At 44.5% G+C, this 15,005-nt stretch overlaps 2 protein-coding genes and 1 long non-coding RNA gene across 9 annotated transcripts; all 3 read right to left on the reverse strand.

The window, feature by feature from the left end:
- Positions 1-1,018: 1,018 nt before the first annotated feature.
- Positions 1,019-3,802, reverse strand: LOC135606908 (uncharacterized). Of its 7 annotated transcripts, none has more exons than XR_010485011.1 (3): positions 2,713-3,802; positions 2,445-2,533; positions 1,019-1,455 (listed from the first exon to the last, which is right to left on the reverse strand). It is a non-coding gene; the product is annotated as an uncharacterized LOC135606908 (long non-coding RNA). The 7 variants fall into 7 exon arrangements; XR_010485013.1 differs by having other exon boundaries at positions 2,698-3,802; XR_010485009.1 differs by having other exon boundaries at positions 2,745-3,801.
- Positions 3,803-5,531: 1,729 nt separating this feature from the next.
- Positions 5,532-7,393, reverse strand: LOC103976948 (uncharacterized). Its single transcript, XM_009392313.3, has one exon. The coding sequence runs from the start codon at positions 6,959-6,961 to the stop codon at positions 5,744-5,746; it is 1,218 nt and encodes a 405-aa protein (XP_009390588.2). The 5' UTR covers positions 6,962-7,393; the 3' UTR covers positions 5,532-5,743.
- Positions 7,394-9,914: 2,521 nt separating this feature from the next.
- On the reverse strand, positions 9,915-14,868 carry LOC135606910 (pentatricopeptide repeat-containing protein At5g39710-like). The gene is made up of 3 exons (XM_065098272.1): positions 12,455-14,868; positions 11,292-11,374; positions 9,915-11,207 (listed from the first exon to the last, which is right to left on the reverse strand). The coding sequence occupies exon 1, from the start codon at positions 14,836-14,838 to the stop codon at positions 12,571-12,573; it is 2,268 nt and encodes a 755-aa protein (XP_064954344.1). The 5' UTR covers positions 14,839-14,868; the 3' UTR covers positions 9,915-11,207; positions 11,292-11,374; positions 12,455-12,570.
- Between the last annotated feature and the right edge of the window lie 137 nt (positions 14,869-15,005).

Here is a 15,005-nt window from a genome sequence, read left to right on the forward strand (position 1 = left end):
TCCGGGCCCCACCTGTCATGAAGCTGCTGATGGATGAGGGTGCGGACCCCATTTGGTGGTTCGCCGGCCCCCTCGAGCAAGCGTGACGCACGGACGACGTCATCCCCTTGGTTAAGATCGGATCAACTAACAGAACACGGATCCGTTTAACGATTTGGAAGCGGATTACGTGGGGTTTGGTTCATCGACGAGCCTACCTGGGTCGGCAAGCGGTTCGACCCGACGGGAAGTAATTAACTCGACCCGTAATGGATTCAACAAATATATTGTAGTTGATCAGTCAACACGGCTAGATCCACAGGCTGTTGTTGTGAGCTTTTAGTAGGATGATTCGGATGATGAGGTACCCGAGCTCCCAGGAAAGAGTGCTAGTTGGCGTTGGTTGGAATCAGAGTTGATTGGCGACTCATTGGTGCCGGGCGGATCGTGCTTCCGTACCGAGTCCCTCACCGTCGATGAGTGGTCGCCCTCCTACAAAAAGATCTCCGTCGAGTGGTATCCAACCGTGACCCCTCCGATGAGCAAGTTAGTAACGAGAGGGATTACTTTTTTTCCTTCTTTTTTCTTGCCCTCCTCTTGGCCGGAGGCCAGCCAGGGGTTTTATACTGTGGCGCGAGGGTTGATGGTGCGTCGATTCGACGTCTGTTGTTGACCCCCGAAAGATGGGACGGCTCTTCTGACCGACTGCCGTTCCGGGACGCACAGAGCAGCGTCAGACGGCACCGCCCCAAGCTCCCGGGAAGGGACGTATGGCATATCTTCTTGGTACGAACTCCCGAGATGGGACGGGTGACATAAGGCTCCGATTTGACGTGGTGTTAGTGGTGACGTGTCTAGGCCGTCAAAATATATCATATCAGATTCGACTGAATGCGATCGGTGAGACAACCAATCCAACCTTTTGCAAGATTGGATTCACCCAGCCGTCGGTTCCGCAGACAATGTCTGAGGCGATAAGAGGGTGAGCCCTCCTCTTTGCCCCAACTTTGGGTTGCTCATCATCGGCAGAAATGATGCATCTTAGAAAGGCCAGAAGACCAGGTTGCTCTGCTATTATAGGTGCACGGATTGTATCGTTGGTGGATAGACCGATGGGGCCCTTCGACTGGCAATCCCATTGATGGCAGCAATATGACAACATGGTGTTCGTGGGAGATAACATCATTAGGAGGCTGCAGGTGGAGCTCGGGAACCGGCATCATGAGGTGAGACAGGGGAACCCCTCAGCCTCAGCCACAGCAGTGTGTTGCATTTGGTTGGTGCTACCTTCTTGCGGAAAGGGCATCTGGCTTTCCATGGCTGCCGAGATGTAGATCTAGTTGTAGATCACACCGTCAAATCCAAACGATGGCAATAATAGATCCTGCTCAGAGTTCTGGTGAAGAAGAGAAGAAGTGGGTGGTGAACTATGATCATCTCTTTTCATAGATTTACTTGCCATCATAAAAGAACAACCTTGCAAATCATTGAAAGTCATTTATGAGTTTTCTTGCTTGGATGATTCTGTAAGTATTACTACACAACAAAATATAGAACTAGAACAGCATTCAGTTTCTGCTGCGTTAGAAAAGAGAATTGACAATGATCAGTATTTATTGCTTCAATGGAGACAAAAAATCAGTATAGCTGATCCAAAAGATTACTTTGCCATGTCTCTGGCTTCCAAAGGTGGAAGTTTTGACACTTGATGACAAACTAGTGTTGACTTTAGGTTGACAATGTAGGTTAGAGTTAGAGGCAATTCCAAATTCAGTGAACATGGATTGGTGGCTTGCTGAATTGTTGTTGCCTAGATGGTGAACATTCTTCTGCTGGCCATGTCCATCAATTATGGTCAGAGACACCTTTCTTAAACCCTAGTTTTCTTGCCGAGGCCCTCAAAGTGATGCATTCCAGCCACAAAGTTCTGATCCCTCAATTGCCTGGTCATGGTGGGAGAATTTGCCCAACATGTCCATGTGAAGGATTGAGAGTTCTGCCTGTCTTGAGGGTGGCAACTGGTTGTGGTAACTGTCCCTAAGACAAACCCGGTCAAAAGAAAGATCAATACTCTCTATGGTCTAGCACTCACTTTCCACACAACAAAGGGGACCAAATGCTGTCATTTTACTGTTGTGCTGATATGGAGACAGGGAAGGAAATATTGCAGGCCATATGCTTAATCTCTGTGGAAATATTTCTGATCTTTATTTGATGTATCATGCAGTTCTGACCTACTGAACCAGAAAATTGTCATGCTTGATATGTAACAGAGGCAGCTGCTATAGATTAGACACTTGAAAACCATCTTTCCAAATACTGAGGATGATACATGCTTAAGGATGCAGCTGATATGCTTATTATTATGATGTAGATGAAATCATTAAATTTCTTATGTAAGGTTTTTTAGTAGAGCACATGCAAAACCAACACAAGAACAGTGGCATAAAAACTTGTTGACACACCTTGATGTTTGTCCAGCCTTTTTGCACTCAAAACAAGCCTGCATGACACACTCTGTTTCTCCCTGCACCATGTGATTTGCTGCTCATATCTGCATCATCCACATCTCAATTAAGAATGAAACATCCCACAGGTAGATTTCAGAATTTCCAACCCCAGAATGAAGTCACTATCAGTTAATCTATCAGAAAGCTAGAGAAATAAAAGACCAAAAGCATGATTTATTTATCTTCCCCACCACACAGACAAACCAACCTGCAGAGTTCATACCTTCCCTGGTAGGTTCTTAGAACTAGCCATACCTTTCTGTGTCACATTCCAGCTCCAAGTTTCTTTACATTAAATATGGGCAGTAGACAGTGGACCTTCCAAAAGATCAAATGGGAGAGAACAATTTGTATTGGTATTCTTTCCAACAAGAGTCTTTTTCAGGATTGAACAACAGAACTCCTACAGTCCACATTAAATAATTCTTCTTTGAATTTGATATTGTTGCTTAGATGTGATATAGACAAGGATGAGGTAGCTAACCACCTAGCATGCTCAAACTGATGAGAATAGTTTAGTATAGTTTACCTGTTGACATCAAAATGCATCATCAACCTGGTTGAAGATGATTAAATACATTCCACCACAATACTCTTTCAGATTTCATACTCTACTATGAAATATCCTTAACCTTTGATGCACTCATAAGACCGGCCATAGTGTGTATGAGTCATGAACTAATGCTTTTTAGGACACACATTGAATTGAGAGCCAGTGTTTCTAACACTTAGCCATGCCCCTGCTGAAGCTTTTTCTTTCATTTCTTGTTGTAGTCCCAGCAATGCCAAGCCTTGAGAGAAAGTCTTGATCCAAACTTATGTTGTGGTCCAGAGTGTCGGAAAGCTACAGACCACTAGATGAAACAAAAAAGGAGGGCTCCTATCTTTAGCTTCACAGAATTTTCTCCCTGTCTCTTTGCTCCTCCTCACAAACGTGTATTTATACCAGTCAATGGAGGGCTTTTTTCTTTATTCTTGGGCGATGAGGTTGAACCTTCACTACCTCATTCCTGTTGGCTTCAAGCTAGCTTTCATCATAGCTTACGTTTGATTGTAGTTCTTCAACACCATAACCTGATCAACCATTCTTGGCCTCCAAAAAATCACAAGCTTTGGTTACTTCATCTCTTTTCTTTTATGGGTGTTTCACTTGAAGGTGATGAGGTGAAGACAGTTAAATATGCCAAGGCCTAGCTCATGATAGGATTCTTTGGTGATACCAGTCATATGATTTGGTGGTAGTGAGGACACAAAAATGGGACAAGAGGAGAGACAACCATCCATGTAGCTTTTCAGGTCTGGTTGCAGTCATCATGCCCACTTGACTTTAGTTGGTGAGCTGCTCTGTTTGCAGCGAACTTCACCTCATTCTGGTGCGTGACACACTGGGAAGCCACAGAGCTTAGCAATTCGAGAAGTTCCAATCCGCCAGCCAAATTTTCTTAGTGATCCCATTAAACTTTCCACTACAGCATGCAGGACACAACAACACACATGCTAACATGCATTCATGGTTAGTTAACTGCTCATTTCATCCATACACAACTAATACAGGCTCAGGAATCAACCCAAATCCTGTCTGGCTTTCTATCTTATGGTAGTGATAAGGTGCTGAGAAGGAAGGTTGCAGTGATATGATTCTGTGAATGCATCTCTGTTCTATCCAAATGCTTCGGTGTCATATAGTCCAAATGGTGGCAGACGAATGTATTGTACCAATGGAGGATTTGCTGCCTTTACCCTCTTTTCTGAGACTGAAAAGCTTTTCATCTTCCTGTCTGCTCAAATTAATTCAGGTTTTCTTCTACAGTGAGAAGGGGAGAAGGAAAGAGAGGGTGGAATGCTGTATCATATAAATTTAGATCTAGTCATCCAGCAAATTTTCTTGGTGATGTGGTCTCTCACTGACCTATCTGTGGGGACTATGGATGGTCTCTCTCACTACATATGGTCGATAAGAGACCATATCATCCAGTAGGTTTTTCCAGGGTGATTCAATCAAACTAAGTAGCAGTGTTCAAGACTGGATGGAGAGTTGGGAGCCCATCATCTTAAAGCACACACCTGACGAGATAGAGAGACGAGGATGACATCAAATGTAAATGACAGGCGACGTCTGAAAGGCCACTCCCAAACATCCCATAATCTCATACACCTAATCATGTGCACCTTCACCTGCGAATCCAATCTCCCAACGAAAACCATGGCCGGTCATCCATCATATCATTCTAAAAAGTAGAACTCATCCCTCTCTCACTCCCTCAAAACACACACACACACACCCACCCCCATAGAGAGAGAGAGAGAGAGAGAGAGAGAGAGAGAGAGAGAGAGAGAGAGATGGTTCCTGTCAGCTCAGATGGGAGAGTGCTGTCTGACAGGAGGACATGAATAGAGACTGAAACCGAGCAAAATAAGAAGAACAAACATCTAAAAAAATGAAGATCTGACTGAATAATTAGCTAACCCATGGCTTTTAAAACCATGTCCTGATGCTTTTGAGATTTCTAATGGAATTGTACCACCCTGCTGCCATTGCTCTTTTGTTTATGCTGCTAGTTGTCTTCAAGAGATCGTTGTTGCCACTGCTGTCGTGCCTATTGGGTCGAGTGAATCCTGAGCACAACTTTCCTTGCGTTTGCGGTGTTCCTGATCTAAATTCTAAAGATTTTTTGCCGGACGACGGCGTACCAAAATCTTGCCACCGATGTTTCCTCCACCCCATGATCCAAATTCCGTGTACATATCATGCCAAAATGTGTCCTGAAACCCAAGAACATAGCAGAATTTTTCGAAGCACAGTGTTAACATCACATACTGAAACACACGAAAAAGCATCCTTCCTTTTCTTGTCTCGCTGCTACTACTCGTCCTGTCAATTGCACCACTTCTCTTGTCTTTAATCTTCATGTCTTCTCCCAGGAAAATCTCTCTCATCGTGCTTCGACTACTGTTTGTTGGTTATGTCTGAAGTGAGCATGCACAACCACAATGGAAACCCGGGAAATTGGATACAGTGTGATCTAAGGACAGAGAAAGGCCTATAAAAACTGTTCCAAACACTGTCATTTGGTGATGAAAAGAACGGCCTGGAGAAACCCTATTTACACGCCAAACAGAGAAGACAAAGAAGGGAGAATCATGTATACTCACCAGTACTGGTGCTACATATGTCACATGCATTAGAAGAAAAAGCAGCGAGAGCTCTTCTTCGTCCTCCTTCTCGACCTAACTACAACGCTCTTCTCTATCTCCTAATCAGAATAATGAATCCATGACTCCACCATGCCCTCGCCTCTCGTTGCCACGACGCTCCCCGATACCTTGTCCCCGGTAAACTCCGAGGGGGGCCCCGAAGCCGAGTAGTTCGGCTTCCAACCGCTACCGACTCGTAGTTGTGAGTCCAAGTAGTCATCGATGGCGGTTGGCCTCAAGTGCGCTAGATCAGCGCCGCCGTCCGTCCAGCTCGAATGCAATGCTTCGGACCCGATAAGCCCTGGCGGAAGACCGCCGAGCTCATGTGCTTTGTACGCGTCTGAGGGTGTGATGTGCAGCTTTGCGTTGTAGCTTGCCGCTATGGCGGGAAGAGTGTACTTTGCTTGGAGTTGTGAGGGTTGGAGGAGGCTTTGGAAGTTGAGGATGGGGCTTTGGTGGCTTACAAGAGGTTGCCTTTGGCCTCCGGCAAGACCAAGATCATGAGAAGGTGACCGGTAGTTAGAGTCATCAGTAGGAATTTTGGTGTTGGCACTAGCAGCAGCAGTGTTGGTGGTGCTCAAAGGACGAGGAGGTGGAAGAGAAGAGATGGGATTAGTAGTAAAGGAGGGAGGAGCTTGGAGTTTCTTGGGTAAGGGACGGAGGAGGAAGTGGGGAGGAGGCGCGTCAGCGGGGTAGTAGAGGTCGAAGCGAGATCGCGCGAAAGGGGACGTAGAGGCGACGGAGAAGGGAGGGGAGGGTATGCCGGTGAATTCTTGGACCATGGCGCGGAAGTTGGAGGTGTCGGTGGTGAGCACGGTGGTAGGGGCCCGTCGTGAGGCCCTGGAGCGCTTCTTCGAGCTCCTTGGCGCCGCCGCCGCTGCAGCGGCGGCGATGGGCTGCTCGAGTTGTGGTTGCATCGACGACGACGACAACAGGCTAGTAGCCACGGGATGGGCCCCGAGTGAGGCTGCTGCGGCGGTGGCGGCGGTGATGCAATTGGAGGAGCTGGGGATGAGGTGGCGTGGCCAAGGGGCGGTGGTGGAGGAGCCGATGGGAAGGAGCGGGGCTGAGGAGTCCAGGTAGGGGAGAGATGAGTCGTCGAAGAAGTGGTGGCCGTCGTAGGAGGAGGAGAGTGGTGGTGGTGACCGGGAAGGCGGGAGGGCGGCGGCAGCTGCTGGGGAGGAGTGGAAGAAGGCGGAGAGGGAGTCGACGCGGCAGTCGAAGTCGTCGTCTCCGCCGCTGGAGGACTGGAGGCTGCTGCTGTTTCCTGAGTCCATAGCAGGTGTCCAGGATAACGAGAGGAGGAAACTCCAGAGGAGTCTTCTTGGCTAAACTGCAGAGGGAACAGCAAAGATGGAGCTGAAACTGCTCATTCTTCTGATATAGTAGCACGGGAAGCAAAAGTGCAGAAGCACCGCCAACAGCATAGAAAAAGTAGCCTCTCTTTTCGAAAGGATCAATAGAACTTAGGACACAGCATTCCAGAAGAGAGAGAGAGAGAGAGAGAGAGAGAGAGAGAGAGAGAGAGAGAGAGAGAGCGAGCGAGCAAATAATCTGTGGTGGCTTTCAGACTCGAAAGGTGGAGGACCGATCAGCCATGGGCTCTGCGGGAGGAAAGGAGGAGAGATCGTAGTAGTGGTGGAGCAAGAGAAAGAGATAGAGGAATAGGAAGGGGAAAGGTAAGGAGAGGTTCTTCGTAGCTTCCTTCTAATTTTTCCTTGCTTGTTTTATTTATTATGGAATAAAAGAAATAGCTTAAGTCCACGTTTCCACTAAAAATCGTGGAAAATGAAAGAAATCTAAAAAAAGAATAAAAAATCTTTGAGAAAATTTTTCTTGTGCACGTAAGCATGTCATTGGTCGATCAAAGTGCGGTCGGATACGACGCCCTGACCACAGTTGCGGATTCTCTGTCAGAGCCAAAGCACGCTCCGCAAACTTTTTCCAGCCCGGGATCCCAACATCTCTGGGACCCGCCAACGATTACTCGACCCAAGAACTCCATGGCTGGCTGACCGCGGACAGCAAATCTGCACTCCATAAATCAAATCCACGTCTCGTAGTGCACAGTAGTAGTACGAGGACCGGGCGACCAAAGACTTGCAAGCTTGGCATCAAATAATAATAATAATCCTAATAATAATAATAAATTTCCATCGTATTTAATTATATTACATATCTAATTTGACCAAAATAAAATTTACATTCAAGAATGTAGTCAACGAGAATTTTAATGTTCTTTTTTGGTAGTATATAAAACCGCATTGCATGTATTGCACATCAAGAAATTTCTCGATCGAAAGGGAATGTGTTTTCCTCACTAGCAAGCATTTGCTTGCTGAAGAAAGGAACAACAATAAATATGATACATGTAAACTGCTTTTCATCACCATAATTCTGATGGAATACTACCTACCAACCTAAGTAGCAACTCATACACCATTAAATAAGGACTGCTAATCACATCTCGTTGGCGTAATCGACATGACAATCGATGGGTTCGTGCCACAAGACGATAAGGTTAGGTCGAGATTAGGTTAGGGCAGTGATCTTGTGGTGCATGAGGAAAAATCGTTTTACATTGGATCTGCGTGCAAATAATTGTCCTCGGACGCAGTTCCTGCTCTGGTGCTGGAGATGAATAGGGTTGACATGTCCCCATCTTGTTCTTCAGGTCATCCACCTGAAGAATGTGGTGATAGATTGGCATGATCAATGTGAACAAGGGGAGATAATTGCCAAGGCATAGATCAGGATTGTTTGGTGGAATGATTCACACGTCTTAATTCAACAACCAAGCCTTTTAACCTAATCCAAACCCAACAGTGATGGTCCTAATCTGCATTCTTTGTTGCTCAACATCACCACTTCCACGTCTTTGTTTGACTAATTCCTTCCTTCCTTCCTTCCTTCCTTCCTTCGGGAGGAAGCTTTAGTTTTTGGCTCACCTACTCAGCTTGTCATTCATTCGGAGTCGAGTCTCTATTGTGAATGGTAGTCTCCTGTAGCGGGAGAGTTTAGGGGGTCAGAACGCAAGCAACAGGTGGCCACATTGCTGTAGTCGTAGAGCGATCGTACTGCCTTGCAAGGACTAACATAGGAGAGGTTGGACAAGTCGCACTGAAGCAGGCGTTGAAGCTTCTCAAAGGGGTGCAGCGAACGAGTTCGTCTTCAACGTTGGAATAGCTCATTGATGTGAGATCCATTGACCACTTAGTAGTAGGGCTTCGTTGATATGTGTGTTATACAATAATAAGTGTGAGAGGATTTCAAGTCTCTCCAAGGATTGAATCGCCACATCATGTGCAAAAAAAATTAAATGATTCCATCAAGATCATTTGTACAATTAATTTAATTTGACCAAGAAAGTCTTTTTATTGACCTGTCTCATAAATAAAACTCATTGTTGTTGATGATGATCACTGACTCATCAACGACAATGAGTTTTATTTATTTCTACACTTTTTTTTTATCTTTGATTGAGGTGTAGTTAATGATCTAAAGCTATAATTTTTTGCTTACTTTTGAAGATAAATAAAAACTAGATTTAGGCATGATTTTAATATCATTAATTGAAAAGTACGAGAATCAAAGACTCATAAGTTCATAAGATTATTCTCGAAAGAATAAAATCATATAAATATACTTTATGAGTCTTAATAAAACTATTTAGTCTCACGTTGATTAAAAAATATAAAAATCAAAGACTAGTAAGATCAATCATTATTTAAAATAAATAATTTCTCAGTTGGTCAATCGTACGGCCCAAGGGAGCAAACCCGCTCAATCAATGTGCACCTCACCTATAAGCCTCTAGAAACTAAGGGCTTATAAGTCCGTCGGATATACCCATCGCACCAATGACCAACTGACCAAATGATCCCTTATCAAATGCTTTAAGCCATTTCATTAACAAGTATGAATTTTGATGTCATAGGTGAATTTTTTTCTCCAAAAAAATTTCTGTGAAAGACTGAAAGACTGGATTTCAGAGTTACAGATATCATTCACTTCAAGCTGCAGATTGATCTTTAGCAAAAGATTAGTGTTATTTTCTTGAGGCAAAAAGCTGCAGAACTTGTTTTCTAAAAAGTGAAGTGAAATTTCTGCAACTGCTCTCAGCTCAAGTAGGATGATTTCAGTATGCTGTGGATGCTGAACACTATTATTTTTAGCTTGAGCAGATCTGATGCCTTCTCTCTTTGAAGGTGCATCAAGTACATCTCAAAAGAAATGGAAGCATGCAGATAAAAGCTGTCTTCAGAATCTGCACCTGGTTTGCCACTAAAATAAATCCACACCCCAGTGTACTGGGTCTCAAATCTAGACGCTGTAGAAGCTTGACTGTTACTCTCTAGGGTTTAGTAATCCTCTTCATGCACGACATTATTTTTTGTTTTCAGGACAGAAGAGATAAGAACATAAGATATCAGACGAGCTTACATTACATCAGTAAAGAAGCTTGTAAAATGCACCTCCATCCCCACCAAACTTTGTCCCATGGCTTGATGTGCTCAGCAGTGTTCAACTCGGTACACTAAACTCCTACCACAAAAGAGAGATAATAGGCAAAGACTGATCCAACCTTCCAAGACCTCGATCTTCTCGGAGAACTTCCCTATTCCATCATGGAATGACCGCTCATGTTGAGTGGCAGATGCTGCTAGAGAGACTCCCACATATTGTTCATGTTCTTTCATGGAAAACTGTCCTCCTCATCCCAATTGTGGCTCATAGATACTGAGAGCAAAAATCTCCGAATCCATCCAGCATTGAAGTGAAAATAGAGTGAAACAATGGAGAAGTTTTCTGAAGTCAACTGTAGTTGCCGCATCCTGTTGAGTTGTCAACTGTAGTTTTCTGAAGACAACGGATCAGCCATTGGATCCTGTTGAGTTGCTGCTCCCTTTTGTCTTCCCTGGTGACCTGTTGAACAGTTCACGTTTGATCTCTTCCTGTCGTTGACCGCTCCTCTAATACTTGATCAAAACCGGAACCAACTCCTTTGGGAGAGTGTCCAGGTCAAAAATTTTCCAGTTTTTCTTATTTATGTACGAGGACAGAAAAAATTAGAGAACTTGCATAAATGAGGTCAGTTTCCAAAACAACATCGAACCATTGCAATCAACTCCATTACCACATACTTAGGACCATTGCACCTGTCTAAAATTTTTAGAATAGATATTGGTAATATCATAGAACAAGCTTTGATATGTACTAGCAAGTTTGTTCCCCTGCAATCTAAGCGATCAGAGTTGGAGCAATGGAACTAATTTTTCTTCATGTATAAATGTACCGACTTATGTACAGTAATCCTCCTTGTACATTGCATTGCAAGCAACCTCTGAACTCCCTTTTATGTTGACAATCCCAGAAGCAATCCTGATAGAGATGCTTCAAGGTTGTTCCTGCCTTGTTACTTCCAGAATTTGAAGTGTGTGATACAATCAGTAACTATTTATGATCTGTTAACTAAATTAAAACTATCTGGTGATGAGTATGAGTACTGACTGATATATCACTCTGCAAGAGGTGAGACTTACATTGAATCAATTGCATCATAAATAAAATGGTAGTAGCAGTCATAGACATTAAAAAAAAACTCACCTTGGTTTAACTCGCTTTTGTACGGCTCTCCGATGTTACATAGATGTTGCCCCCTAAAACCATGCATACACATTGATCCGGCTCTGGTAAAAAGTGCATTAAGATCCCATTAAGAATACTAGATAACCAGAATCAGAAGGAGACAACCATCATGGTAGTTAGAACTTAGAAGAATACATTTACAACTTCCACCCTTTTCCAGACCCTTATTAAAGTTAAAAACTATTAACTCTCGCATGAGTCAAAATGGTTATGCACAACCTAGGATATTCTCCTTAAATTCAAAGAGAAACAAATAGCAACCAAGCCTCAAAATGCTTGCGTACGCTAAGGCCATAAGCAAATTGCATGGCAACACTCATCATGCTGGCAAACTTGTGGTGTAAAACATAATTGGTTAAACGAGCTCATCAACATACACATGACCTATAGAACATCCATCTATCCCATGGAACAACAAAATTCTCGAGCTTGTATTACAACTCACACATGACCAGAAGCTAGAATACTTTGCTTACAAGTCTGTATTACAGAAGTTATAGATTACACACCTAAGAGCCAGCTTTAGTCATACCAGATAAATATACATTTAGATTTGTAATGCAGCTGATGGTGTTAGATGAATCTTCCAACTATAATGCAGTTAAATTGAGTAAAATCCACAACTCACGAGATTAATATCAATTTTAACAAGATGCAGTCTGCCCAGGCTAATGCCTTCCTGTGCATCTCTTGCCATCACCCATTTAAATTTGCTCACCTCACCTGAATACTACATTCATAAGCCTCCTTTTGACATGTCCAAACCACCTCAATTAGTTGAGTGCTAGGATTCGTTCTCAACAGCCTTTAATACTGGAAAAAGAACCATGTAGCAGACCCAGAACATTGCTGTTGAGTAAGCTAACTGCACCATGGTAGCACTTGCCATTTTGGCAAGATGGCAAAGTTTTTAAGGAGAAAAAAGGTTAAACTAGTCAATGGTTACAGTACTAGCCCATTCATCATAACGAACATGGAACAGAAATTAAAAGCAAAAAAAAAAGATCTAAAACTAACAGTGCCTTATCAAGCTCAAAATAAGGGAAAAGATAATAAAATTTAGCAATTTTACATAGTAAAACTGATATTGACATAATCTAGTTTAAAGAAAACATATGTACCTCAAGTCTGGCTTTAAATTTTCTTATGCCAATGGAAGAACATGGTCATCAATCTTTGCCTGTAGGCATGATCTTTAGCAATATGAGATGAATTTCCAACATCATAAATTAGTGAGTCATCCTTTTAGTTCACCACCATTAGGAAGAAGTCCATCCTTTGCCAAGTCAGTCAAAGCATCCAACACAGCGTCCATGTTCCCATCCTTGTGGTTCACTTCAACAAGAACCTTTGATTTTTGAGAATATGTTGGCAAAGAACCTCCCAATAGCTGTTGAATTATTTGATCCAGTTTCTCATTTGTTCCGAACTGGGAAAGACCCTTAATAAGAGAAATAGCAGTAATTGCATTTGGAAGAAAACCAGCCTGTAGCATATCTTCATATAGGCTAACCGCCCTATGAACATTTCCTGCTCTACAGTGTCCATGAATAACAATGTTATATGCAGTAGCATCAGGCTTCCAATTCCTTTCTGCTATAGAGTTGAATACCTCATCAGCTTCATTCATCAACCCTTTCATACAGAAACCCTTTAGAAGCGACAACAAACTCTTAAACTCTACTTTGCCACAACAATCAATCAGTATGTCGTATGTAACACTATCAGGAACAGACTCATCATGGCACATCCTAAGCAGGAGTCGTTTTGCTTCCTTTGTCCGAGCTGCTTTTTGGAGGCCATTTATAAGCACACTATAAGTCACGACATCCGGAAGGATCCCTTTCTTTATCATTTCATCATGAAGAAGGAAAGCCTTCTTCAGTTCCCCCTCCTTGCAGTGGCCATCAATCAGTGTGGTGTATGTATAGTTGTCAGGACATATACCCAAACTCAACATCTTCTGAAAAAGCTTGCATGCATCATCCAGTCTTTTTCCTTCACAAAGACCCCTAATAAGTGAAGAGTAAGTAATAGCATCAGGCAAGATACCCTTGTCAAGCATCTCTTGATTAAACTGAAATGCCAGATTAATATCTCCATTCCTACAGTACCCACTCAAAATCGTATTGTAAGTAACTACATCTGGCATAAACCCATTTGTTTCCATATCTTCTCGAATAATCTTCAATGCTTCATCCATTCTTCCCAACAGACAATACCCATTAATCAAAGCATTATAAGTCACAACAGAAAGCCTAATTCCACTCTCCTTCATTTGTTTCATGATCAAGAGTGCATCATCCAGGAACCCCTTCTTGCAGAAACCATCGATCAAAGTTGTGAAAGTTTCCTCATTAAGCCTAAGCGCTCGTTCTTTCATTTGGCTGACAAGCTCCATTGCTCTCCTCAAGTTCCCAGCTTTACACATTGCGTTGACCAATGTAGTGTATGTGACAACATCAGGGGCCACCCCCTTGTGAGCCATCTCTGCTTGCAGTAGGAGAGCTCGATGCACGTCTCCCTCCCTGCAGTATCCATTGACAAGTGTATTATACGTAATGACATTAGGGACCAATCCTTCTCTCACCATCTCATCGACAAATTTGCTCGACTCCTTCACCTGACCCTTGTGGCACAGCCCGTTGACGATTGAATTACAGGTAACCAAATTAGGCTTAAGCCCATTCTCCTTCATCGTCATCAGCAGCATGCGTGCATCGTCAACCTTCCCCGACTTGCAGAGACCATCAATTAGAGTGTTGTATGTGACAACATTTGGCGAACACCCTGCGAGCGCCATCTCAGAGAAGAGAGATGACGCACGATTCAGTTCGCCCCATGAACAGAAGCCTCTAATAAGTATGTTGTAGGTGTAGACATTCGGGGAAACGCCGGAGCTAGTCATGTCGGCGAGGAACATTTCAACAGTTCGAGGATGGGTTCGACCAGAACGGAACATGGCGTCGAGGATGGAGTTATAGGAGAGAAGGGCAGGGGAAAAGCCAGCATCTTTGGTGAGGGAGAGGGCGGAGATGGCTTGCGGGACAAGGAAGAGGGAGGAGTATGACCTGATAAGCAGGTCGAAGGCGGCGGAGGGAGACGGAGGAGGGGGGCGGAGGAGGGGAAGGGTGGAGGCGAGGGAGTCGAAGAGGGCGGCGAGGGGGAAGCGGGAGGCGAGGCGGCGGGCGAGGGAAAGGGCGGCGGGAAGGCGGCGAAGACGGGAGAGGAGGTGGAGGGCGAGGGACTGGGGGCGGAGGGAGGCGGAAAAAAAGGGGAGAGGCGTGGCCCAGCGGAGGAAGGCGAGGAGGAGCGGGCGGTGGGGCTGGGCAAGGAGGAGGGCGTGGGCGGCGGCCTCCGGCGTGTAGGCGGCGGCGAGGGAGTCAAGGGGGCACCCGTGCCTGAGGTAGGTGAGGGCCTTCTCCGCGAGGAGGTGGTGGTTAGAAGCAGCGCCGGTGTCGAGGGCACCGGTGGACGGCTGCCCATGGGGACGCAACCCTGCCATGGAACGAAGGCGGAGGAGGCATCCCGAGAAGCGGGAGTAATAAAGAGGAGGTCCAAAAGCGGGACTTTTGGTTTGGGTCGATAGAGAGCCCAAAAACGGCCCAAATAGCACCCAACATGCGATGCTGACTTGACCGGAACTCGTTGACTTGTTCATAGATCGTAAGT

This window comes from Musa acuminata, chromosome BXJ2-3, assembly GCF_036884655.1.
Source record: "Musa acuminata AAA Group cultivar baxijiao chromosome BXJ2-3, Cavendish_Baxijiao_AAA, whole genome shotgun sequence".
Lineage (NCBI taxonomy): Eukaryota > Viridiplantae > Streptophyta > Magnoliopsida > Zingiberales > Musaceae > Musa > Musa acuminata.